The sequence below is a fragment of the Oreochromis niloticus genome, linkage group LG12 (assembly GCF_001858045.2).
Source record: "Oreochromis niloticus isolate F11D_XX linkage group LG12, O_niloticus_UMD_NMBU, whole genome shotgun sequence".
In the NCBI taxonomy this organism is placed as follows: domain Eukaryota; kingdom Metazoa; phylum Chordata; class Actinopteri; order Cichliformes; family Cichlidae; genus Oreochromis; species Oreochromis niloticus.
Window position 1 is genome coordinate 13994876 of NC_031977.2, and position 26898 is coordinate 14021773.

Genomic DNA, 26898 nt, shown 5'->3' on the forward strand with positions numbered 1-26898 from the left:
TGCGTATTCTGGCCCTAGCCTTGCTCTCATCCAATGGCTTTGGTTATTATGAATAACATTCATATGGTCCAGTAGCATAGGTGGGAGCCTACAGGATAGGCAATTATATTTCTCGGGCCTTGTACCATAGTCTCCTTTCACGTTTCAGTATTGATTCGCCATCACAATTAAAGAAGGAAACATGGAATGCCAGTAAAAACTATCATCTTATTCAGCACAGTGTCCTAATCGGTCTGATTTCATAGCAATGCCTCTTTCAAGTCCTGATCCAATAATGTTGACTCTGGACAACAATCACGTGTGAATTCTTGTTGCGAAATCCAGTCAAAAATTAGTACAAAGTGATTAGGTCTTTCGATGCGGGCATAATATGCAGCGACTGCTGTTTAATGGGCCTTGTAAAGTGAACCTATGTTCTTCCTTCATAAAACAATAATAACAGCTGAGTTGCAACGTTATTTCCATTATTCCCGGTTTCTTGTTTCAGCCCAGAGAGGCCGTTCTCGTGGGTTTTATTGTTACAATCTTTTGGACAGCCATTGAACGCATCGCGTCTTCCTTGGTTGAAAGCCGCGCCTGCTTCGCTCTCTGTGGAACCGGAGGCTGATCGCGGGGAGAAAGGCAGCCTATCAGCAGAAAAAGAACCACCATGTGAACAAAGGGTATATAAGAAGGGACACGAAAGCGCAGACTTGTCAGGGTGAGAACTTATCTGATTATCTCACCACCTCTGGGGCAGCGTTTTCAGGGCTCGGCAGAGAGCGAATGGACAGAGCCGGGAGAGGAATAGGACAGTCCCTCCAACGGTAAGACCCCACCGTCCGCCTGGCCAGCCGCTTTTACATTGTGCCTGTGTCCGTCCGTCAACCATTAGGGGGGGAAGAGGAGAATTTAACCTTGTGAACCTCTGAGGCAACGCTTGCTTTCTAGAAAAGGGGCACTAGGCTTATCATAAGTGAACGACAAAAGTCATAACTGACTCTTAAGCTATTGTTTAAAAGTTTCTCAAAGCGTGCTGCTACGTGTCCCATTCACCAGCTACTATAACGGCGAAACAGAAGAAAAGCTGCAAATAATGAATACTTTTCCAGCTTTGCTCACTTCTTTATTTCATGCTTCTTATTCTCGGGTTCCTCTTTTGCTGTGGAAACTCGGTAACACGCCATTGGAAGTACACGTTTAAAGGAAGGTGGCCAAAATTAAAGTCCAGAAATAGTGAAATCCTTCATTGAACGCATCCTCATTAACCTCAGTGTTACACAGCGAGGTCCGCACACAGAACAAGTGTGGACGCGTGCTATTTAGAGTTTGTGAGCGCTGTTGTTACTCCGTCTGTACAGTTTTAAGTGAACACATGGCGTCAGTGTTAGTAACCCTACAGTAAAGGGTGATTTTACAGCCGAGGAATGCGTCTTGGTGTGCCCCAAATGCTTCCTCACACATCTGTTTGATATTCGGTAGCTGCAGAGTCCGGCTGATATGAGAACGAGTCAGTAGTGAAGACATGAGGTCTGCAGGCTTGTGATCGGCTTAACTTCCAGGAACAGAACAAGTCTGGAATTTGGAGTAAAAACATAGCCAGAGATCTGCTTCTGAAGACTCATTCCCCATCTTCTGTTTAGATGGGGAATGGTATTGTAATGGGATACTTCAAGTTGAAGTGGGCGAACCACCTGCTGTTCTGCACAGTTTATTTTAAAGCTTAGATGAATGACTGAGCTTTTGTCTTAACAGTCCTTGATTGTTCCTACACGGCTTTGTTTATGCGTAGAAGAGGTTTATTGTTGCTCTCTGGTCTAAAATGATGACAAGATGGCCTGTCAAGACAATGGTCATTTTGTGTGTTTGTGGCTTGGCACTGGTGTGAAGCACTTTTAGATTTAAAGACTAAAATCATCATTTCTGGGGTGTGCTTGATTTGGCTCAATCTGTTGTTGATATTTATATATATATATATATATAAATGATACCCATGATCACAATCACACAATTTCTCTAAGAAAATGTGCACTTGTTGACGTTATTGTTTAAAAAAATCTAGAAAGGGCAAGCAGCGATGTTATTACAGTGAGCACTTGTGTTTACAAAAAGTGTTATAGAAGCCTTTTTTCTGCACACTCATGTCCTCTACCCCTGCCTGTTTGTGCGTGCAGGTGTGCCCACATATTTCTCTCTGCATGTTTGTGTGTACTTTAGTCACGCCCATGACCCACTGTGTTGTGAGACATGGGTCAGGTCTTTTTACAGAACAACAGGGAGTGTCCTTGTCACTTCAAGTAGTGCACTTTTGTGCATAAAGGCTTGGTTTAAGGTTAGAAGATGAAAGCAAGTCTCCAGGAAAATTTGTTCAAAGTCAATCAGAGTTTTTCCTGGCGCACAGTAGAGCTTCGGGGGGAATGACTAAGCGAGTAAGCATGATTGGTCCTCATACAGTAAAGGCACTGAACGCACACCAAAACAGGAGTTGAGGATCTAAACACTTTTCTTTTTGAGTAAATAAACCCCAATTAATAAAGCGAGTTAAAAATTCATTACAATGTTGGCGACTGTTTTCCTTTGAGTTGCTGATAACTTGTCTTTGGAGTTTCACAAAATTTCCTTGATGCAGGAAAAATACACACTCAAAATGAGTGAGAGACGTCTAAGCGTCCATGTCTTCGGTTCGCTTTGTGCTACTTTCTCCCGAGCACAGACTGACTGGGACTAGAGCGCTCTTCCCCTTCCTACTGTAATTGGTGCCATCTGTTGGCTGTGTTAACATAGTCTGAAGAATGTGGTGATCCATTATTCACGACCTCCTTCGTTACTGTGGACATGAGCAGCCCATGTCACGCTTGTTCAAGCCAAACTTGTCTGGAGGAGTAGATTAATAGTGCTTTTGAGTGCCACTCTGAAGATCTTTACCTGGGGGTCCTGGAGTGAGATGCTTTGTGGGTTATTGCCCGTTTCCCTAGAATCAGCCTGTTTTTATTTCTTTACCTCCTACTGTTTTTACACTTTTTTTTGTCCTCCTTCACTTTGACCTCTTTTTAAGTTTCTCCTTGTTTCATCCTTAAACACCAAGCCTGCCTGATGGTACCTTTGTGTTTCCAGCTGAACAGTCTGTATATTAAAATACAAACCAAACTTTACAACAAGAAACTTGATTTTGTATATAACCTTTTCCAAAGTTGGGTGTGACAGACAGCAGAAAATCGTCCTTTTTCAAAGTTTTCTGTAAACCAACCATAAGTAAAAGCTCATTTGAAACAAAATTATTGATGCTTTGCGTACAGTCCTTGCCACTTATTCTCCTTCTGACCTCTTTCTCATCGATCTTCTTTCAGGTAGCAGACACGTATACCATGCCGACGAGTGATGGCCCCAGCAGGTTCCCTGTCTTTGTGCCTCCACCTCAGGGCAGCCAGAGGTGCCCAGGTTATGTCCCCGGGCGAGTGGCTCCAGTCCGCTCGATGCCACATGCCAAAACGCCTCCGCCTCCACCGATAAAACCTCATGGCCCACCACTGGGGCGACAAACAAGGGTCACCTTGTCAGAAGAGAACCAGTGTAGGGAGGATGCGCAGAGGCTCCAGCAAAAGCTAAGAAAGAAGACTCTGATCTGCTGTGGAGTGTCGCTGGGGGCTTTCTTCCTCACGCTTATCCTTGTCCTTAGCCTCCGTAGTGGTCCTGAGTTAGATGGTGATTATTTATTATGAATTTCCAGGCTTCTTAACCATTTCTGTACGACTTTTAGACATCTTTGCGGACATCTTTCTGTTCATATTTACAGAGAATTGCCCAGATCACAACCCATCTCTCAGTAACTGGAATCCAGGTCACCAACCACAGCGGGCTGTCATTGTCAGGAGAGGAGATTTGTTTAGACTGGATGCTTCTGCTACCTTACGCTCACTTACCATCCAATCAGGAGGTAGGCACATCACAAGGTGTCTGATTTTTGTAAAGTAGCTTTTTGAGATGTAACACAGATTGAGTCACAATAACCAAGTTGTAATTATTAACGCTAAGTTTATGAACTTTGGGATGGAACATACAGCAAGAACGAACTAAATGTGTTTTCTTTGACTTCTCACAGGTCGGGTAGTTTTTGCAGACAGCCATGACGGCTCCAAAAACATAACCTTGAGAACACATCACATCCTCATAGAAGAAGGCGGCGCCCTTCACATCGGTTCGCCCAAATGTCGCTACCGTTCCCGTGCCACCATTGCTCTCATGGGCCGTTCTGACAGCGAGGCTGTCTCCGAGGTCCCCGCTTTTGGCCGCAAGTTCATTGGTGTGAAAGCCGGCGGAACTCTGGAGGTACACGGGACTGAGAGAGTTTCCTGGTCTCTGCTAACCAGAAGCATCCCGGCGTCTGGGGTGGCCACGGGGGGTTATGCCTTCCAGCGAAACTTCAGCCGAGGCATCCACCTGCGCGTGGTGGACCAGGACACGGCTGCTCTGCTGTTCTCCGAACGCTACGACACGTATGATTCCCGCAACGACAGCCAGCGGCTCGCCCAGCTGCTTCGCTCCCTGCCAGTGGGCCGAATTGTCACACTCGCTGTGGGAGACTCTGCCGACAGAAATCTTGAGCAAGGAACCAGGGAGGTCATCAACGAGAAACTCGGCAGCAGATTTGTTTGGCATCTCCAGTACAGGTAAACGCTGCCGCAAAAGCTGTGAATCATCTATCCTTTGGATCAGTTGAATTGTTTCCTGATGTTTTCTACCTGCCGTCAAACTCTGTGAAAATATGTGTGTATTTTTGTGGCTCAGCTGTGTTGCAGAGAGTGCCAACTCTCTATGAGATGGGTTTGTATTGGTTCTCCATGGTGTTGTGACTGCAAGTCTTTCTGAGTTTTTTGGTTATTATTGGTCTCCACGGGCTGGTTTGTAGTGTTTAATGTGTGTTTTTGGTCACCAGTTAAACTAAACCCACTCACCTTTGACGCATCAATACTTTCGTCAAGCTCTTTGTCTCACATCCAACCTCCCTGGAAAAATGCCTTTTTTTTTTTTTTTTTTTTTTTTTTACTGGGCTTTCTGTTCATTTAGGATGTTCCCTAGGAATCAGTCATAGTTCCTGTTTCCTTTGTGTCACTGCTCCACCAGAAAAAGGAAACATGTACAGGATAACAGGGTCATGGACAGTGTTTTCCAGGATTTGTGCAAAAATGTGGCAACTAAGGAGATTTTTTTGACCTTCAGAAGGACTGTGGAAGTCGTGGTCACATGAGGGGGTCCCTTATAAAACTAACAAAAAGACATGATTAGATTGAGTTCTTGGCTGCCCAAAAACCTTGATGCCACCTTGTCATTACCCATCAGAGGTAAAATGTGACACTGGAGCATGTGGCTCAGGTCTTGACTTTTGAAGTGGTTTCCCTCGAATCCAGAGTGGCGCGCTTGGATCAGACGATGGAGCACATGAAGTGGTTGTTGGAAGTTACGTTTGTGTGTTAAGACTGTGCTGTGTTTTCTAATCCTCTTACTGCTGGTTTTTACAGCTTCAGTTTATCATGTTCTGAAATCACACGCGTCACAAAGTGTTTTTTGCTTTGTTTGTTTATTTTGCTGTGGCTGTGAGAGATGGGTTACAGGATTAAGCATTATAATGAATGCCTTCTCGTGGAGATAGAGGAGTGTTGTGTTGAGTGTGTTTTCTCAGCAGTTTATTGTCATTTGCGTCAGTGCTTTACCAGCATGCATACCTTGTGACCTCCAGCTTATATTTGATTTAATTTCCACAGGTTTATTTTGGTGGCGCCGCCCATCCTTTCTGGCAGCGATGCACAAATCTGTTAGCCGCTGCTTCTTGCATGTGAGCTGTCTGTCTTTTAACTTTAGCATCTCAGGACAGTACTCAAACACGAGAAACACACATTCATAGTGGTCTATAGTGAGTTCACCTCTGGCCCCCACGCATTAGCAGTTCCAGTTAAACAATGATGCTGTCAAAGGTTGATTACCAAATCAAGGGTATGACGAAAGTAATAATAATAAAAAAAGGATCCTTTTTTTTTTTCCTCCCTTTGTTGCGTCTTTAATGTCTGACTCAGCTCTGATTTACTGAGCAAACATGCACACAGGCAGCAGCAGGTCAGTTTGCAGAAAGCCACACGCTGGGGCTCTAATGAGAGACAAGAGTGGATGCCCCAGATGGATCCTGTTTGTGTGTCAGTGAGGTGCGCTGTTCCATGTCACTGTGACTCACATCTACAAAAAGACACGTTTGTAGAAGACTGTGATTATGCCAGCAAGAGGAATTAGTTTAAACAGATAGTGTCTTTGGTTAATTGGAGTACAAATTGCTGTTTATATTAAAAGATATGGGTTTTTTCATGTAAACATTGCCATTATTAATGCACTTAGATCATCATGTATTATGTCATCTTCAGATATGACATGAGTGGCAGGCTTGGTTGTAGATCCCCTTTACTTCCAGATAAAATGGAGCTGGAGAGGTTAAGTGTAGAGTTGACTCTGGGTTTGTTTACCACGTGCAATGAGCCAAGCAGCGGCTCGGTGGAAACAAGATCACTTTGATTCGGTCTGGATGGACAACTGCCGACCCAGATACAGTTCCACGGGTTGCATGAACGGTAAATTGTGTTTTAAGGGCATATTGGTCAGCCTGATAAAATGTTTAAAGTTTATAAGTAGATTAGAGCAGCTGCCTTGAAATGTTTTTGGTATTCATGAGGAAAAAGAAGATCTACATTCTTGAGAAGCTAAGGGCATGATATTTGAAATATCCAAGACTGTATGTCTCATAGTGTGCTGTCTTATTTTAGATCGCACACCCTCAAAAGCACAGCCAGTGTTATACGCCATCCACACCCTCGAGCTGCTTTGCTCAAATGATTTCAGCCTCTCCTTATTGAATCATTGTAATCTCATTTAAAATAAGATTCCTTGGCATCTTGGACAGGGAGGACCTGGAACAAAAGTTAAAAAAAAAATGTAGCTATATCACATCCACCCATCCCTTCCTAAATTTTTCCCTTAGTTATTTCAATAATCCCCTGACTTGTGCGATATCCGTTGGTTTTCTACTTTTTCGCTTTAATATATTTTGACATTCACTCTGATATTCACTTTCTTGCTTTTTACCCACTCTCCTGCTTCATGCTTATCTCAGACATTTGCTTTTGTCAACGAGCACAGTATCTGTAATTTGCATTGTCTGTGGAAATAGCTAAAGCTACATTTATCACTCAATACACGTGGTTTTATGTAAGTCTGTAAGAATGTGGTTAAAGTACAGGGTTTAAAACACCATCACTAACTAAGCAAATATGCACAGGTAACATATTAAAAGCAGTAATGGGTGTCAATCATTAGTTCCACCTTGGCTTTAAGCTCTTTTTTTTTTTTTTTTTTTGGATGATTTCTTTGACAATAATGTGAAACTCATGACTTCCTCTTCTTTTCCATTTTCTCTCCGACCTTCCTTTTAATTCTTTCGGTCTCTCCAGGCAGGCGTGGGCTTTGGTTTCCGTGATAGGCGGTGGAAATGCATCATGCTCGGAGGATGTTAGGGAACACGAAAACCATGACACAGGAGGAAGAGCTCTGGCAAGACGGAACTTCACCACTGTTAATGGAGTGGGTTTCTCGGTCACTGCCTATAGCGAGTGGAAGACCGGTAAGAAACGATGAAATCCAAAACCAACCATGTAATCTCAACTTCTGGTATTTATTCAGAAGTAATCCTTGCTTTCTTGTGAACGTTTGAAAAGCTTAAGTCGGAATTGGTGCTCAATGGAAATGAATGTTTTCACAACACAGTTTTGTAGAATACGTGCACGGCAAATTATTATTATTTTCTCTGACCTTTGCTTTCTACCATGGCCTTTTTCAATTCTTAAGTAAAGTGCAATGTGTCATACTCTGAAAACCATACCCAGTGAAGAAAAGGCAGAAACATCAGAGAAATACCTGCTAAAGAAGACATTTACCCTGCTTTGACCATGCTAATGTTGGCTAACTAGCAATTAGAACATAAGCTCTAGTTAGCTGGGGTACTTGTACTTGTTGCCATAATGAGCTGTGAGGTCACTGCGGTCTGGTCCTTGGTTATTTATTTGTTTATTTTATTTTTTTCAAAATAAGATGGTAATGAATCAATGTGTGACACTCTAAATGGCTTTCATTTTAAAAAGACTCTTTGGGAATGCCACAATGTCACGGCTCGCGTTCAACAGGGAGCCATCAATTTTTTACTCCCTTCATTAATTATCTTTATAGATGACATTTTTTTTCTTCTATTGGAAAGCCTTTATGTCAACAATCTTGTGCTATAAGTCAAATCAATGTTTTCTTTAATTGCAGAAGACTACAAAGCATTAGCCTTCCTCTCTATGTCGTGCTCTGCTGGACCTTGTGTTTCCTTTAAAATCAAATACTGTTCTGTACCCCTCAGGCGTCCCTACTGCAGGCTTCCAGGTGGATGCTGTGGACCAGGTGGTGCTAAACCTGCAGGATGAAGTGAAACAGACATGGCTACCAGGGGATCGCATCGTAGTTGCCAGCACGGACTACTCAATGCACCAGGCTGAAGAGTTTACCCTTCTGCCCTGCCCTCAGTGTAACAGCCGACAGGTCAAGATACAAGGTGAGAGAGAGAGAGAAGCGGGGGGGGGCAGAGAAGGTCTTTGGTTTCTTCAGCCGTGTCAGTATTTGCCCTGAGGATTTATTTCTTGGTTTTTGGGAGCTACTGCCACAAACAGTACAAATAAGAACTGATGTAGAGAAACATTTCATTTTACAAAGCCTGTGTGAAGACTAGTGAAAAATCACATACGCTCCTTTGTAGTTAATAAATGTGATTAGTAGATGTAGGGCCATTAATCCTTCGGTCCAGCGGGATCTCATTTCCTTTTCAGCTGTTGTGGTGACGTAAGATTATAGAAAGAGGCTAAGGGGAGATTGTCAGGTTTTTTTTTTTTTTTTTTTTTTTTTTTTTTTTAAAAGCAGGCTCATCTTATTATAACCACAGGGCGGTGTATGGGTGGTTTATGAATTTAGATTTATCACCCCTTCTTCACCTCCTCCTGTTTTCTCCTGTTAAGTTGATGATCTACACTGACAGTTTCGCAGTTTGTCCATCTCTCTATCAGACATGTTTCCTGATCTCATTCCTCTGTCAACTCCCTTCCTGGAGAGAAGGGTGTGTTATTGTGTGTGTGTGTGTGTGTGTGGGCTGAGTTTAGTGTTTCTGTTACCGGGAAAGGCTGAACAGTTGAAATCCGGAGCTGCCACATATCATCTGTGGCAGAGAGTATTTTGTGCGTTGATGAATGAATGATGTTTCATACGTCTTTGATCACTTTTGCTTTTACATGTCTGTTGGTTTGGTGGGTACTCTTTGGGGTGTGGTTAGTTAATGTTTGAGCAGGAGCTGCCATACGCGCTAAAATTGTGGTTTACCGTTGAAAGGGTGCTAGGTGATGCATCATCTAAACAAAAGCAAGCCGTTATTGTAGTGTTTTAGTGTGGCTTGTCCCGCCTCAGAAACCAAGTTGTTTTGCTGCGATATTTAATTAAATGTTTCTGTCGCCATACTTCTCATTTGCTTTCACACAAAGTAACAACTTGCACCCGTTTCATGGTTTCTGAACATATTTTTCTTTAAGAGTTTTAAGAATTTCTCTTTGTTGTAGTATTTTGACCTGTAGTTTTATCTGTCTGTGCTCAGGGAAGCCTCAGTATAACCATACCGGAGAGATCATAGATGGCATCGACATGCGCGCCGAAGTGGGTCTCCTATCCAGAAACATTCTCATTTATGGAGAAATGGAAAACTCCTGCTACGGAGACAACCTGTGTCAGTTCTACAACCACGACACCTTTGGAGGCCACATCAAGGTGCGTGCGTGCGTGCGTGCGTGCGTGTGTGTGTGTGTGTGTGTGTGTGTGTGTGTGTGTGTGTGTGTGTGTGTGTGTGTGTGTGTGTGTGTGTGTGTGTGTGTGTGTGTGTGTGTGTGTGTGTGTGTGTGTGTGTGTGTGTGTGTGTGTACCATGTTTACATATCTTTATGAGGACCAAAAATTGGAATGCTACTGTACTTGTGGGGACCAACAGTGAGGACAAAATGCCCGTCGACATGAGTTTGAAGGCATTTTTGAGACTCAAAATGTGGTTTTATTGTCAGGGTTACAATTAGGTTATGATTATGGTTAGGCTAAGGGTTAGGATTAGGCATTAATTTTTGAAGGTTAGGGTAAGCGGCTAGAAAAAGCATTATGTCAATTAGATGTCCCCACAGAGATATGAAAACAAGACTGTGTATGTAAATTTATTGCACAGTTACTTTGTGCTGCTCTTTCTGTATGAGTTGGCATGACTGTACTTTCCTGTTAAAGGTTGCTATTCAGAGTCTGTTTGACAGTTTCCTCACTGTGAAGATGAACGGTGCATACATTCTCCATTTGTGTACTGGCCTAAGTGAGAGGTGTTGCTTACCATCACACTGTTTCTCTTTTCTTGCACATCGTGTCAAGTTTGAATCTATATGAAAGACTATTCTTCAAAAGGCTAAGCGCAAACTGCAAATGCAGAAGGCACATTGGGGATTGGGGTTATACATGTAGATTTATCTCTGCTGTCTAACATGGGACCCAGTGTAGTCAGTGAGCTCACTGTAATTTTGTATGATTTCATTCAAATTGGTGGCAAATGGACGTAAACATTCCTCAGAGTCTATGTAATTTGCCCCCCATGTGCTAAACAAAAGACTTTGTTTCCATGTTAACAGCTTTCTAACTGTAACCTCAAAGTACACCAGACAGACACATGAAGCTGTTTTTTTTTTTGTTTTTTTTTAAAAGAAAAGAAAAGTCAGCGTTTTCCTTGTAACTAGGCCTTCTATGCCGGCAAAAAGCCATCTGTCATGTCTGCCAAATCGAGTTTAACACAGTTCAGCAGCATGTTTCATGTTTCAATTCAGCTGTCCAATGAGTTGCCCTTTCTCTTATTTTAGGCCAGGTTGACTCTGTGGAGTGGAATCTACTGTTGAAACAATTAGTTCGTGTGTGTGTGTGTGTGTGTGTGTGTGTGTGTGTGTGTTTATGTAAGCGAGGGCGAGGGTCAGTGTTTACTGTGCGTACTTGAGTTTCAGTGAGCTGAAAGGGTTGGCCAATACCTTCTTAACAGAAACCAGATCCTGCTGATTTTGCCATACCCACAAAAAGACCTCCTAGACAGCACTGAACATTTGTTTGTATCGTTTTATTTGTATGCATTCATGTGTGACTGTGTGCTGTGCGCATCTCTGTGCGTGCGTAACTTTTAATTTACGCTTCTGTAATTCACGGCTTATTCACCAGCATCAGGGGTTTTGAAACAGCTCGACTAACAAAGCGCGGTGCCAGATGGGCTAAAGTTTATATCCCAGTGAGGTCACTGACGAACTCAGACAATTGTAACGGTTTAATTTATTACTTTAATTAGTCAGCCAGCATGTGTTACGCGGACCGCAAGCCCAGCGTCATTTGCTTTTGTCGTGGGTGGGAGCTCATTGTATTGAAAACGCATCCCACACTCTCTCCTCAACACCTACAGATTCTCAGTAACTTCTCGTCAGTGCATCTGTCCTACGTGGAGTTAAAGAACATGGGTCAGCAGGCGAAAAAAAGCCGCTACCCCCTCCACTTCCACATGTGTGGGGATGTCGACCAGAAGGGAGGCTACACGGAGCCCACCTATGTGGACGGACTCTCCATACACAAGTCCTTCTCCCGCTGTCTCACCATCCACGCCACCAACGGCCTGCTGGTTAGTAAAGCGTTTTAAAATATGTTGAATAAGTCACTGTATGTGAGAATGTAGAAAACCATACATGACTGTGGGAAATTGGTGGTTTGTCACAAAGCTCATCAACTGTGTCCTCCAATGCCTGATTACTGTGAAGGCTTGTATCCTCCTTTCTTTTTCCTCATCTCCCTGTTATTCACTCTCAACCCTTCCTGTTCCATCTCTTTCACACTTATAGAATGTGTTAGTCTCTTTAGAAAGATGTAGATGAAGTTTTTAAATGCAGTGGTGTGTTTGGCCTCTTCCTGATTTCCTGTTTTGTATGTTTGACAGAATTAAATGTTCCAGATCATCAAACACATTTAAATATTAGACAAAGATAACACAAGTAAACACAAAATGCAGTTTCTAAATGAAGCTGTTTTATTAAGGGGAAAAAATTCCAAACCTACATGGCCCTGTGTGAAAAAGCGATTGAACCTAAACCTAATAACTGGCTAGGCCACCCTTAGAAGCAACAACTGCAATCAAGCGTTTCCATTAACTGGCTTTTACAGCACTGTGGGGGGATTTTGGCCCACTCATCTTTTCAGAATTTTTGTAATTCAGCCACGTTTAAGGGTTTTCGAACATTAACTGGCTTTTCACACTTGTGCTACAGCGTCTTAGTCGGATTCAGGCCACTCCAGAGTCTTCTTTTTTTCTTAAGCCATTCAGAGGTGGAGTTGCTGGTGTGTTTTGGATCATTGTCCTGCTGCAGAACCCAAGTGCGCTCCAGCTTGAGGTCCCAAACAGATTCTTTGATGAAAACAGATGTTTTGGTAGACAGCAGAATTCATGGTTAGATTTACCACAGCAAGTCTTCCAGGCCCCGAGGCAGCAAAACATTCCCAGACCATAACACTACCACCACCATATTTTACTGTTAGTATGATGTGTTATGTGAAATGGTGTTTTAGTTTTATGCCAGATGTAACGGGACTCAGACCTTCAAAAAGTTCAGCTTTTGTCTCGTCAGTCCACAGAATATTTTCCCAAAAGTCTTTGGGATAATCAAGATGTTTTTTGGTAAATGTGAGACGAGCCTTCATGTTCTTTTCGGTCAGCAGTGGTTTTTGTCTTGAACTCTCCCATGGGTGCAATTTTTGCCCAGTCTCTTTCTTATTGATGAATCATGAACTCTGACTTTAAGCGAGACGTGTAGAAGCTTAATGTTGTTCTGGGTTCTTTCGTGACCTTCTGGATGAGTTGTCGATGCTTCATCACTGTTCCAAGTTTTTTCCATTTGTGTGTAATAGCTCCCATCATGGTTCGCTGGAGTCCCAAAGCCTTAGATATTGCTTTGTAACCCTTTCCAGACTGATAGATGTGAGTGACTTTGTTTCCTAGGTGTTTCTTTAGATCGTGGCATGATGTGTTGCTTTTCAAGATCTTTTAACTGGTTTCATTTTGTCAGACAGGTTCTAACAGGTCTACCAGTAATCATGCTTGAGCGCGTTTAGTTGAACTTTAGTTGAACTGAACTTAGTCACAGTTAATTCATGATTTAACAAGAGGGGCATTTACTTTGTCACACAGAACCAGGTAGGTTTGGATAACTTGTCTCCTTTAATCAATGAAATCAACATTTAAAAACTGCATTTTATATTTACTTGGGTTATCTTTGCCTAATATTAAAAATTGTGATAAAAAGTGTGATTAATACAAAAAACAGTAGGAGATCAGGAAGGGGTCAAACACTTCTCACACCACTGGCGTTGTTGGATAAATGTAGTTATACATGTTCACACAGGTACTAACTTAGCTAAGCTAAATCACACTGTCTGTATGTGGCCATTGACCTTGACATTAAAGACTGAAGGGTTGAGGTTTGTTTTTATTTTTGTTTTGAGACCGCATGGTTGAAGCTCTGGGCCTAACTGTACAGAGGAAATTGAGTTCATTTATGGTGCATGTCATTGTTTGACTTGGCACCAGAAGGTAAACAAGAAAAACTGAAGTGACCCTGTGAGTATTCTCCTGTTGACCATCTTCTACCGTCTTTCTCTACATACCAAAGCTTCAGCAGTAAGAGGAAAATTGTTCAGGAATTTTAACTATTTAAGGAGACAGGCACATCTCGCGTTTGGGCCAAATTGTATTTCTCCTTTGGGGTGTTAAATTTCATTCAGTTTTATGATACAGGAAAAGGAACATATAATGGGCTGCATGGAACTGGCCTGGATCAGTTAAAACTGGTTTACAGCAGTTCCTTTCTGCAGGACATAAGTTTGAATCACATTGCAAAACATAACAAAATAAAAACAACCAACAAAAAAGAAACCTTCTGCAAAGATGGAGAAGATGGACACAAAAGTATTTTATATGCCTGTTTGAAATGTGTGAAGGAGGTTGTTGCTCTAATGCAAAACAGATACGGTCAGAAATAATCACAGATAACTATAGCTGTTATTGACAAAGTAGTGTAAAATTCTCTTGTCCAAGCTCTTTTGTTTTGAAAAAAAAATGTTTCCATTTTTTTTTTTTTCTCTTAATTTTTGTCTTTTGTGTTCCATTTCTGACAAAGGTCAAGGACACTATAGGCTACGACACCTTGGGCCACTGTTTTTTCCTTGAGGATGGGATCGAGCAACGCAACACTTTCTACCACAACCTTGGCCTCCTGACCCGACCTGGGACTCTGTTACCCACCGATCGCAATGAGACCCTCTGCCTCAGCATCAAGGACAAAGTCTACAAGGGCTACACTCCCTCACCCAGTACAGAGTGCAAGTAAGAGAACAGGGCGATGATGTACATTTGTGGTTACAGATATAAGGAATCACATCGGCATTAGCAGAGCGTTTCCACTCTGTCATCAAAAACGTGTCTGATTGTCACAGTACTTTACTAGATATCATAGATTTGTACTGGGATAAAACCACTTATTCATCTTTTATACGTGTTTGTGTGTTAACTGGGATTTTAAAAAATGTCCTTTCATTTCATTAAAACATCTTTGTTTTTATTTATACCAACAGCGTATAGGTATATATATTAAGGGGTATTTGATTTCAGTCTTTAAATATGCAATGCCTGCATTTTAGATTAAAAGTGGAACAAATCGTACCCATTAAAATTAATGTGTCTATGCCAGGATCTCAGGCTGATCAGAGGTCAGCCGTGAGAAACCATGTGTGGTGGTGCAGACGTATTTTGAGAAAGCACAGATGGTCTGTGTGAGAGAGATATTGGCAAGGTGGTTTTATCTGGGCAATAACAACCTCCCCTCTCCATGGGATGTTTTCATGTCATAGCAAGAGCAAGAAAAGTGCCTCTGTGAGGAAGCAGGAAGGTCTGTTTCCAAGAGCGTGATAGTGCGTGTGTGTGTCTGTGTCTGTTGGCTGAGCTTTCCCTGTGAAGCGTTTATGTTGGAGAGGTGGATTATTGAGGGAATTTAGGAAATCTCACAGGTTTCTTTGATGTCTGTCTTCTTCTTATTAATCATATTTTATGATCTGCCGAGATGCTCCTTTTTTAATATATCTGTCTACTCGTGTGTATGTAATCTTGTGGTTGTTTTTCAGGGCAGTCTCAACATTCTGGATCGCCAACCCCAACAACAACCTCATCAGTAATGCAGCAGCTGGTTCTCAGGTAATAATATCAGAGCTATGAAAGAAAAATAACTTTCTCCACGTGATTTAAGGAAACGTGTCACCAAGGGTAGAACGCCGAGTCCTTATTGATAGATTAACTATTATTAAAAAAAAAAAAAAAAAAGTAAAGCTACACTGGCTTTGGTGTTCCTGAATTTTACATAAAATTAAAGACCTTCATGCTCATAAAAAGTTATCCATCAATAAAAAGGGGATTTAACAGTCTTTAGTGTTTGATGGATGGAGCAATAAAATGGTAAGACCTTTAAATATAAAAGCTAAAGAAAAAAAAAAAAGAAATAGCTCAATTTTATTTTGGTACAAACTGCTCGGAGGTCCACAGGGGTTATGCCGTGTACTACTTAACAGTGGGGGTATTTCTCTGATATTTAGGCTATCTGTTTTGGACTGCAAACTTAAAGAATCCAGTAAGTTTATGTGAACTTTAATCTTTCTGCAGGACGTCATCAACATGAGAATAGTGTGACACTCACCCCAATGCACTTGTTGTTGTTGTTTTTTATGTTCCACCAGCTGATTGTATATCAGTGCTGATAATGAAATTCCTACTCCTCTAGTTTGTCATGGTTATCGCCTGTTTCTCTGCTCTACTTCCTCTTCCAGGATGCTGGGATTTGGTTCGTGTTCCACAGCTCTTCCACAGGTGACTCCCATGGCCTGGTACCAGAGACCAAGGCCGAGCTCACACCTTTGGGGATTTTTTACAACAATCGTGTACACTCCAACTTTAAGGTATTGTTAGTCTTGCTTTTTGTGCTCTATGCAGTCCAAGTTCTTGCTGTGCTGTCTCTTTGTGTCTCTGTACTTTAGCAAGGACGAGAGAAATACAGTGTTTGTATTCCAAATGACATTGTACATAAATCCCGGTTTGATTACTTAGTTATTGCTAGAAAATGGGAATAGACACACACACACACACACACACACACACACACACACACACACACACACACACACACACACACACACACACACACACACACACACACACAGGCTAGTAGGGTACACAATGGTGCTCTGTTTTGTAATGACAGGAGTCGGGCAGGTGAACTGTAAGCTCTTTGTCCAGTTTCTCTTACAGAGGAAGGAGCCATGAAGGTTAAGACTATGCCTCGGTTATACCACAAGACCAACTCACAGGCCAGGTTTCCATGTACAAAAACACAGACAGGCTTAATTTATTTTAACAGGGAAAACTAATCCGCATGTTTAGACACATGTACGGCCTTCATTCTGCAACTTTACATTTAAGTACGTATCAGGTTCCACACCAGAAGATACACGAGCGGAGTTGTTTATGTCCCTATAGCAGAAAACCTCCATTGTACTTGTGGTTTTACTGCATTTTATTGTAATCGTGCCTTCCAGGCAGGGCTGTTCATCGACAAAGGAGTGAAGACCACCAATGCCACTGCTGCTGACCCCCGGGAATACCTATGTTTGGACAACAGTGCCAGGTGTGTGTGTGTCTAGACACAGACTGCAAAGAGATTTGTTGATACTTTAAGTTTTCCATAACTGTTAGTATTACAGCTAAGGGCATGTTGACCACTCGTGTTTACAAATGCATAGACCTGGAAGTGATTTTTGGCACATATCCAGCATCCAGTATCCAAGCAGACTATTTAAGAGTCTGCGGTTGGTTATCAAATGCGTCATAGTGTATAGTTATTCTGTGTAAATATTTCAGTGTTTGTGGTTTACTAATCTACTGTTTGTTTAGCACTACTGTCACAAACTGCATGAATTAAGGTATTTGTAGCTCCCTGTTGAATATCAGCCGGGACGTAGCCATTGACGGGGATAGACAGATGGCTTTATGGTGCGCTACTGCATTTTAGTGGAAGGTCTGTCAGATTTGTGTTGACAGAGAAAACAAGACTTTACAGATAGTTTCCACTCTGCAGCTGCGTACCTGAATACAGCCCTCAGCTAGGTGGAAAAAATGTGTCTAGTGAGACTGCGCACTGTGGTCTGTCTGCAGAAGTATGAAGGGAGGGATTTTAAATGTTGTTCAAGTGCAGAAGGCACGGGGAGATTTGTGTTGTGTATTTGCGAGAGATGGTAACAGTTGTTAGAAGACGTCTCCAGTGATTTATGTTGTTCTCAGAGGTTTCATCTAGCTCCACAATTGGGTAAAAACAATTCCCTTGAGCAATGCTTTGGCTTTTGACAAGGTTTTAAAAATAACAGCCTGAAATGCCACCATAAGGGTGGAAAAAAGGAACATGAGCCCTTTACACTACAAAAGTATTTCTAAGAACATTTATGTTCTCAGGAAGAAAGAACCCTTTTGTGACTAATGCCACTATGCCCTTTTCCTATATTGCCACCTAAAGATGAAGCACAGCTATTCAACAGTGGCGTTTTAAACCTTTAATCTCATTGTCAGTTATGTATGATTTGCGTGTGTTTGCAGGTTATTTAGAGCATTGACTTTCACGAGTACCATATGTGCTAAAATTAAAATGGGGAAGTGGTGGGGTTGGTGTGACACTGTGGTAAGCATGAATAATTACAAAAATCACAAGGAAAATATCAGAAAAGTATTTTTAGTCACAAAGTATTTTTATTGAATTATTTTTAGATTTCGCCCACACCAAAATGCCGACCCTAGTCGCCCTCGGGTGGCAGCTGTCATCGACACTCTGATCTCCTTCAAGAACAACGACTTGGGGGCGTGGATACGCGGTGGAGACATTATCATCAAGAACTCTGGGTGAGACATCTCATTAGCTATGATTCAGTTTGTGCTGGTTTGGCAGTTTGCTCCAAGTCTTCCAGTGAATCGAGGGTCAGAAAATAAAGGAAGGATGTCTTCCCAACAATAAACACGTCTTAACATGTCTTAACATATTATTCACTTATTCATTTTTCTGAACAGCTTTGCCGACAATGGAGTGGGATTGTCCTTTGCCAGGTGTGTACTTGTCTAAATCACTCTTTCACTGTGTTTTTAAGCTTTATTTGTTTTTATTGTTGTCCTGCTGGATGGGCTAACTTCTTGTAAGTGATGTGATAGCAAGGTGGCTGTTCTTCCTGCAAAGTACAGAAACTATTGCATTAATAATTAACTAATTAGTTATTATGCCTTGTTCTCCAGTGATGGCAGCTACCCTAAAGATGAAGGCTCCAGTCAGGAGGTGACGCAGTCCCTGTTTGTGGGCGAGAGCCGTAACAGGGGGACGAATGGAGGACAGAATAAATACTGGGGCGTGGGAGGAATTGACGGAAAGATGAGGACGCTACCTAGAAACAGGTGAGGGGAGAGCAATAAGTGAAAGATTAAATAATGAATGGTGGAAAGACATATTTGGAGTGCTAAGGCAAAAGTCCAAATCAAACTTGACTTTTCTCAGGAATTTCAGGGAATAGAGCTGCCAAAGAAATGTAGGCTGGGAAAACAAACAAAGAAGAGAGAAGCCAGCAAGGCAACCGAGTTGTTAAAAAGATGGACAGATGAAGGTGTTACAGCTGCTTTTAGCTGATAGTGAGATTGTGAAATGAAATGATATTTAAGTAGTCTATAAAAAAATGGTGGTGGCATCACGCGCAGCCTCATGCTGAATTTGGTTGCATAAGAGGAAAGGGAACTTTCACCATTTCAGACCTTTAACACAGCTCCCTTTAGTTTCAGGTAGATGTCACAGTTTCAGTCCTAGTTAGAGGGTTATATATGTAGGGCGTGACACAAATGAACAACCCAGATGTTAATGAGCAGTCTGCCCAGCACCATTTGTGACACAAGAGGCTCGTCCTGCTGTAATACCAAATCAGACTGGGTGGTAAATCCTAATTTGTTGGTGTTGCAATGCCCCTAAGGATCTCCTGGCAGCTGCCTCCATGTGGTTTTTTTTTTTCTTTCAGTCTCTTTTATTACAGATATTGTTATACAAGAGAAGAGGAGCTTAAGTAGGATGCTGGAAAATAATTACTGTATTTGAGTTTCAAGAATCAGTGTGTTTGTAGCCACTGTGTAGAGCTTTAAAATCATTTTACGGGCCTCCTTAGTGCCCTGCGACATCTGGCTCGGTCGGTTTAATTGCCGTTGTTGCTGCTGGCACTTGTTATTTCTTGCCAGGGGAAAAGAGTACATTTCTTTTTCTGTTTGGTCATTTTTTTCTGGATTTCTTTTAAACATCTCTTAAAATAGCTATCACAGCTGTCTTGCACTGACTGTAACATCTACATTGCTAATGTTAACACAGCTGGGTTTTGCCAGTTCATGACTAAAATGGTCCTGTAACCCATGTATATGATGACTGTTTACCCCAGTCTGGTTTTATATATTCCATCAATTGTCCTATCTAATTGTGGATTATTCCTCATCATCTCCACCGCAGGACGTTCCCAATCCGAGGTTTTCAGATCTACGATGGCCCAGTGCGGCTTACACAGAGCACATTTCGTGGCTTCGCCCCCTTAAGCGAAACAAATAAACGCACAACAACCACACCAGAACGAGCTACGCCAGAAAACACCACGCGTCATACCAGTGCAGTGGGATTTAACTTGAAGAACACCTGGCAGCTCACCCCTCGAAACAACCTGTCCCAGCTCAGTTTCCACTCCACAGTAAGTAAGGCTCAATGAGACTCGACTAGGGACATCATAAGAACATTGAAGCTTTTATTCTTTTTGTAAATGTGGTGCACTGTCCCAGTGTTATATTTCCAAAGGGAATGTGTAATATTTGAGCAGTGTTTGAACCTGTTCCGAGACTTTGCTTTCAGTCCAGGTCAGCAGGGTTATTTCTGTTTATTCAGACGGTAGATGTGAATATTCCTTCTCCAGACCCGTTTCATTCCCTTGTCATTCCTTTATTTCTACCTAAAACCAATGGACCTTACTTTATGTCCACTGGGATGGATTGCTTTCTCTTTTGTGCTTTGCTCCTATTTGTTATTTATCCCTACAACTATATTTTAATAGACTGCTTAAAAAAATTAAAGGAACACTTTTAATCAGAGTATAGCATCAAGCCACTTAAACATCAGGATATTGATCTGGTCACTTAAGTAGCACGAGGGTTGTTTCAGCTAACACCAAAACATTTTCAGCTGCTTTGGTGTTAATGAAATTAGCAGCAGGTGCACTAGAGGTGCAACAATGAAACATCTGCCAACACAGGAATGGTTTTACAGGTCGAAGACACTGCCATTTTTTCTTTATCTTTCTGACTGTGCTTTTACTAGTTTGCATTTGGGTGAGGTTGTTGTCAATACTGGTGGCATTAGGTGATACCTGGACCCTACAGAGGTCTGCCATCAGAGTCTTACAAGCATGGAGGAGATTCCAGGAGACAGGCAGTTACTCTAGGATAGCTGGTCAGGGCCGTAGAAGGTCTTTAACCCAGTAGGACTGGTTTCTGCTCATTAGTTCAAGGAGGAACAGGATGAGGAACAGGATCACTGCCATTAGGTATTAGAATGAAATCCTTGGACTCACTGTCAGACCCTATGCTGGCGCAGTGAGTCCTGGGTTCCTCTTGGTGCACAACAATTCCCGACCTCCTGTGGTGAGTGTGCAGGCAGTTCCTGGAGGATGAAGGAGTTGATACCATTGACTGATTCCCACGCTTGCCTCGCCTAAATTCAGATCTGGGAGGAGATCCCCCAGGACACCATGCGTGTTCTCATTAGGAGCATGCCCTGACGTTGTCAGACATACATTCAAGCATCCAGGGACCATATGAATTACTGAGTACCCTTTTGAGTTGCTGCAGTTAAAATGGACTAGCCTGCCGCATGATTTTTTTTTTTTTCACGTAGATTTTTAGGATGTCGTCAACTTCAGCCCTGTAGGTCGATAACAATCATTTCCGTCAAACTGTTCTTTAATTCCTAACACATTACCCAGTCTATATCAGTATAGATATCCAGCATGAAGATTTTTACCCTTTAGATCTGATGTGTTTTCAAAGAGTTTGTTTAACTTGTTAGTGTGTTTGGGTCAGAGGCCTGGCAGAAACAGAATCAGGAGCCGTTTCAGGCAGAAGGAACACAGAAGAATAAAGAGGACATCTTTCAGAATCAGGCCTGTGCAGAAACTGTTGTAAATCACTGGTGCCCTCTTGTGGGGTCATTGTACAGTGCAGTGTTTTTATCCAAAGGCGACCTCTAATAGGCTAATTTGTCAAGTAGCTTGATTGGATATTTCAGTTTGGCACATAAACTATGAAAGATGCGCAGCCAAGAAACCAAAAAAATATAATGCACTTATATTACCTGTCCTTATGCAGTGCATAGACAGATCTCGATAAAAAAATGTAAGTGAACTGTCCGAGGAAGATGGAGAAGATCATTATGGAAATAATGGAAAGTTAAGCAGATACCTGCTTAATTTAGATTAAAAATCACTTCTCAGTAAGTAACACAAATAAACTCCTCAGGTGCATCTTCGGGCATTCTTTGGACAACCTGGAGAGTGGTTTGATGAAAACAACCTGGACGGTGACAAAACCTCCATCTTTCACGATGTGGACGGCTCAGTGACGGGCTACAGTGACACCTACGTTGGCCGAGCAGACAACTACCTGATCCAACATCCTGGCTGTGTGAAAAACCTGAAGTGGAATGGAGTGATATGCAGCGGCCGCTACTCTCAGGTACAGCGCACTCGGGTCTGCACCTCAGCATTGTTCTGTCCTTCTGATGTAAAAGCGATTGTTACACTCCACAACATCCTCCTCTCCTCTAGGTGTACATCCAGACCCAAGGAGCCCCTAGCCTGAGTTTATCCATCAGCAGAGATGAATACCCTAATTCTCCTCTGTTACTGAGGGGGATTAACAGCCAGGGGGCGTCGTCCCAGCAGTACCAGCCCATCCTGATGATGAGCAAGAGCTACACTCTGCACTGGAGTGGGCCTGCGCCCAGAGAAATGGTCCTCTCTCTCATTAACTTTGATAAGTGAGTAATAAGAATGACTGTGTGCGTTCGCCTCTTCAGCCACTGCTGTCTTGAAATATCTGTAATGTCCTGCAAGTGAGGATGCAACACACTGCATTGAAGGGTAGTGTACTGATGTTTTCTACCACTTTCAAACCACTCTTTCTGTCACTCAGGGATGACTGGGTGCTGGTGGGACTCTGTTATCCGTCAGACACCACTTTTCAGATTATGTCCGACACATACGACAGGCAAAGCAACATATTTGATGACATCACAGACTACGGCACCGTGTTATCCTTCTCAGAGCTGCAGAAAAAGACAATGGAGAGGAAGTACTACTTTGACCAGACTGCTGGGTGAGATGAAAGATTGTTTTTGTTTTTCCTTTTCCTTGTTTGAACTCTCAGTTGAAAATACTGCAATGTAATGACTGTAGGAGATTTGGCTTTTAAAACAAACTGAGATCAATTTTATTTCAATTGTTTTTTTTTTTTTAATCCTTTCATCCCTCGGTGACTCTACTGAGCTTCTAAAAGTTTATTGTGCTCATCATCCCCAGCTTATTGTGGCTCTACCTTCGGGCCCGGCATGGTCGTGATGGTCACAGCTACTGTTCTGTTAAAGGCTGTGAAAGAGTGAAGATCACGGCCACTACATCCTCCAAAGAGACCTGTAACTGTACAGCCAAAGCTTACCCCAAGTACGCCAAGGCTCCCTCAGTCGTGGTGCCTATGCCGGCTCTAAACACGCAGCCCTGCAGAGACTGCGGTGCTAAACAGGTTTGTTAACATTTAAAGTGACCTCTACATTTGGTCAATTAAATCCAAAGCTACTACCGCTGATCGGCATGCGTCTGTCTCAGCTTGTGTTTTCCAGTGAGCCATGGACCTCCTACCTCCAGACTCAAGTGAAGTCTCTCAGCGTTAAAGAGCAGCAGCGAGGAGATAACGTCTCCTTGATCACTGTAAGCAAAACTGCCAGGCAGATAAAAATACATCCAAACACTTTATCTTCATGATTTAAACTTCAGATTTAAACCAGGGTTTATTTAATCCAATTTCTTTGCTGTAATTCCCCAAGGTGAATGAGATCACCATGTCCTTCTCACAGCCGGGGTTTTTCCTGGTCTCAGTGGATGCCTGCTCTGGAAAAGTCACCAAGAAAACCTCATTTAGTAAAGTGGATAAAAAGATGGAAACATACCTAAAAAGTGGCATACCAAACAGGTGAGGCAGGGGAAAATTGATAAATAAATACATACATAAAACAAATAAAGTTCTTAAATATGAACAATAAACAGAAAATTCCCATAAAAATAAAATTTGACAGGAAATCAAACATATCGCTGGGATTTAGATAGGGATTATTCACACCGGGGACACTTTTGTAACTAGATTTCATCAAAATAAAAAAATCTTGAAACAATTATTTAAAAAATGACAGAATAAACTGCACAATCTAAATTGCTCCTCATAGCTATCCCCAAAGTTTGCCCCTTTGACAGACATACATCACTCTTTTAATGACTTATTTGAACCCTTTTCTCTGAGTTCAGACTTCATCTCTAACTTCAAACAACCTCTGAATACAGTTTGAAATGAGATTACTTTATGCTTTGTACATGCAGTTTGTGGTGCAGTGTTAATAAAAGACTATGAAAATTAACTGTAAGATTTTAAGGGGTGTAGTTTAATAAATGGTGTGTTGTTTGTTTGGTTCATTATAATCCAGTCCATTTATTATTGAGCTTTCTGTTGCAGTGTAAATAAACTGAATTAGCTTTTGTTTTGTATGTTTCCCCCAAACATCACACAGCAGGTAATTCATAGAACTATTAGGGAACAATACAGCGTTTTTAAGTTAAGATATTTGAACTTTTATGTAATATTATGTAGTTCTAGACATTTTTAATGAGCTTTCCAACATATATCATGGTCACTATTCAGACATTTTTAATTTTAGTTTCTATTTCGACATTGTTCATCGTAATATTGACTTCATTATTTGTTTGACAGTCACTAAATATTATATATTCTATTTTTTTATTTGGTGATAAATTACTAAGATCAAAGCATTTTTTGTAAAATGTTTCCCTCTGTATTCAGGAGGTGTGTAAACTTTGGAAAAAGCAATATAAATTAGTGTCATCAGCAAGTAAAATGTATTTTAATAATTCCTTGTGTGGGTTTTGGTTTGGGTTAATGTGGTTTTCCTTTTTTTGGATGACACTATAATATGTCTTCCAGCTGTAGAGTGGCTTTTTTAGATGTGTTTATTTCCTCCAGGTCAATAGTCCTCATGGCAACACGGGGACAGTCGGGGGAGCTGGTCAATATCGCACCACATCTGGTCTCTCTTGGTGTGGCCAAAGCTCCTGATCTGCACAGTAAAGGTTAGTACTACTTTAGTTTGTCTGTCTACTATCTGTATTTTAGGTTTCTCTTACATGCCTCCCCCCCCCCTTTATCGCAGAGAGTCTGGCACTTTGGGGCTTCCGAGGTGGTTCCTCATCTCCTTTTTGGGTTTCACTACTGGCTGGACAAGGCGATGACGTCTTAGGGCTGGAGGAGCGCTACTTGCCTCTGGGCTTGGAGATGTATGGCTGTCCGCGACCTGCAACTCAAAAACGCAAAGACCTAGAGCTTCTGAAAATAGTCACAGGACAACAATAACCAATGTGAACTGAACATGTTACCTAGCCGTAATGCTCTTGCACACAGATACACAAACACACAGCCATTTGATGAATGTGAACTGCTGAACCTTTAATTTATTAACGATGACAAAGATGTTTACTGCTTTCAAGAGGAAAGAAAGTGGGTTTTTTTTTATGAATGGAATGAAGTTTTTGTGCGTGTGTGCGCGTGTGTATGTATGTGTCAGTATGCCTTTGGGCCATGAAGTCAATGCACTTTCCTTTTTATACACACACAACCTGCCTTACCAGCCAGAGTGACGTAATAGAGCTTTACAGTAACACAGGAGAAGAAACAAACCCGAAGCAATCCTGCAAGATCTACCTACCTGTCCTATTTATTGTGCAGTAATTGACTCTGAACACAGAACCCAATTCATTGCATACACAGATCAAAATTTAATTATGAGAATAAATGACTTTGATTTGACGTGAAAGCGAAATAAGATGGATTTGATGTGCTCAGGTCGAAAGGAAGTGATAAAAACAAATGTCATTGCCTCTGAGACGTGGATGGCAGTATTAAGCCAAAAACCGTTGTTAATGTTTTTTAGTGGCATTGGTGATTAATACTGCAAATCTCCTTTAAAACATAACCATAACAAGCCATATTCATATCGAAATAATCATGTAGATGCATAATAATAATGTGCGTAAAATTTGACTGTTTTTGGCCTTTCTTGTGTACAAAAAACCCTTAAAAATAACCGACTTCTGTGCAGGTGACTCCTTTTATATTTGACACGTTGCAATAGATTCTCTTTAACTGGAAAACCTCCGAATCTCGTGCAGCTCTACATCTGAGATCTTTAAGCACCTTTTTATGGATTTCTTTACAGACTCACTGCATCTCGTTTTTCCTCCTCATGTTTGTATTTGTCTTTTCACAGTGATGGTGTGTCGGCCACAAATACTTTTCCTCTATTTTTTGTTTTGTCTTCTCAAACAGAAATGAATGTTTTACCTTTCATCTGCCTCATTCATGTGCATTATTGCCAAAACAGTATGGTGACATATAACTCTAGGTTGCCTTTTCCTTTTTTTTTTTTTTTTAAGTTTGTATCCGTGCTGTACAGCAGTGACAGTAAATGCATCATATTTTAGCTGTAAAGGTTATACGGCTTTATTTTGAGACTATTTTAATCTTTACCGGCTGTATTGATGTGAGCAGGGCTCCCCCACTGAGCGATGATGAGTAGTTGTGACTGTGTGAGTAAATGTCTGATCATGTAAGGTGAAGGGATGACCTCGCTGCCTTTTAACCACTCTACTGTTAAAAAGAGCAAAAGACCGAGAAATGGGTTCAGTCCCTTTGCCTTTTCCTTAAGTTGAAGATTCATTGAGCACAAGTGAGTTGTTTGTTTTGTTTTTCTTCTTAAGATTAGGGGTGAACTTTGTAAATAAGATGTTGAACTGTACATGTAATGGAAAGTAGACTCCCATTAATGTGTATTTTATTTTATTTGTTTCTTATTAATTGATAAATGATTTGGAAAAAGACATCTTTCCTGCAATTTGTTATGAAATTGCCAAACAAATAAAGTTGTGTTTTGTTTTATGATAGAGTCACATGTTGGTTGCTAACGGATGGCCTCTCTTTTGTTGCTCTGTGGTCCAGGACTTTGCATCTGTTATGCAGCTTCACCACTTGGGGGTAGCCTAGTGTTATTTGTATCTCTCTCTTTGTTTTTGTTTTTAGGACTTTAGGATTCTCGCCTTTAACTCTACATTTTGACATCCGATAAGTTTGAAATTGCAAACTCTTTTTCCAGGAATAATATCTTACTTACTTACTTTTCAAATACAGTAGCTTGTAATATACTTAAAGAATCCCCAGTCATCTGTAGCCTGAAAGTAACCACGTCAGAGGAACGCTGTCGGTTTTAATGAGCCTCAGGAGATCCCG

General features: G+C 41.5%; 1 protein-coding gene across 1 annotated transcript; it reads left to right on the forward strand.

Annotated features, from left to right (window-relative positions):
* The first annotated feature begins 559 nt into the window (after positions 1-559).
* cemip2 (cell migration inducing hyaluronidase 2) lies at positions 560-26550 on the forward strand. Its single transcript, XM_003452649.5, has 24 exons — positions 560-806; positions 3327-3681; positions 3773-3913; positions 4079-4646; positions 7467-7636; positions 8414-8605; positions 9689-9858; positions 11554-11766; positions 14312-14517; positions 15312-15381; positions 16008-16136; positions 16773-16861; positions 17992-18123; positions 18289-18324; positions 18508-18663; positions 19748-19979; positions 21796-22011; positions 22104-22315; positions 22471-22653; positions 22857-23076; positions 23160-23261; positions 23378-23523; positions 24583-24689; positions 24770-26550. Exons 2-24 carry the CDS (start codon positions 3345-3347, stop codon positions 24967-24969), a joined length of 4227 nt encoding a protein of 1408 aa, XP_003452697.1. The 5' UTR covers positions 560-806; positions 3327-3344; the 3' UTR covers positions 24970-26550.
* Positions 26551-26898: the final 348 nt, after the last annotated feature.

Coding starts and splice junctions, on each gene's coding strand:
- cemip2 (XM_003452649.5), top strand. CDS start 3,345: ATGCCGACGAGTGATGGCCCCAGCAGGTTCCCTGTCTTTGTGCCTCCA. Junction 7,637..8,413: donor CTATAGCGAGTGGAAGACCG/GTAAGAAACGAT, acceptor TGTACCCCTCAG/GCGTCCCTACTGCAGGCTTC. Junction 19,980..21,795: donor AGCTCAGTTTCCACTCCACA/GTAAGTAAGGCT, acceptor TAAACTCCTCAG/GTGCATCTTCGGGCATTCTT.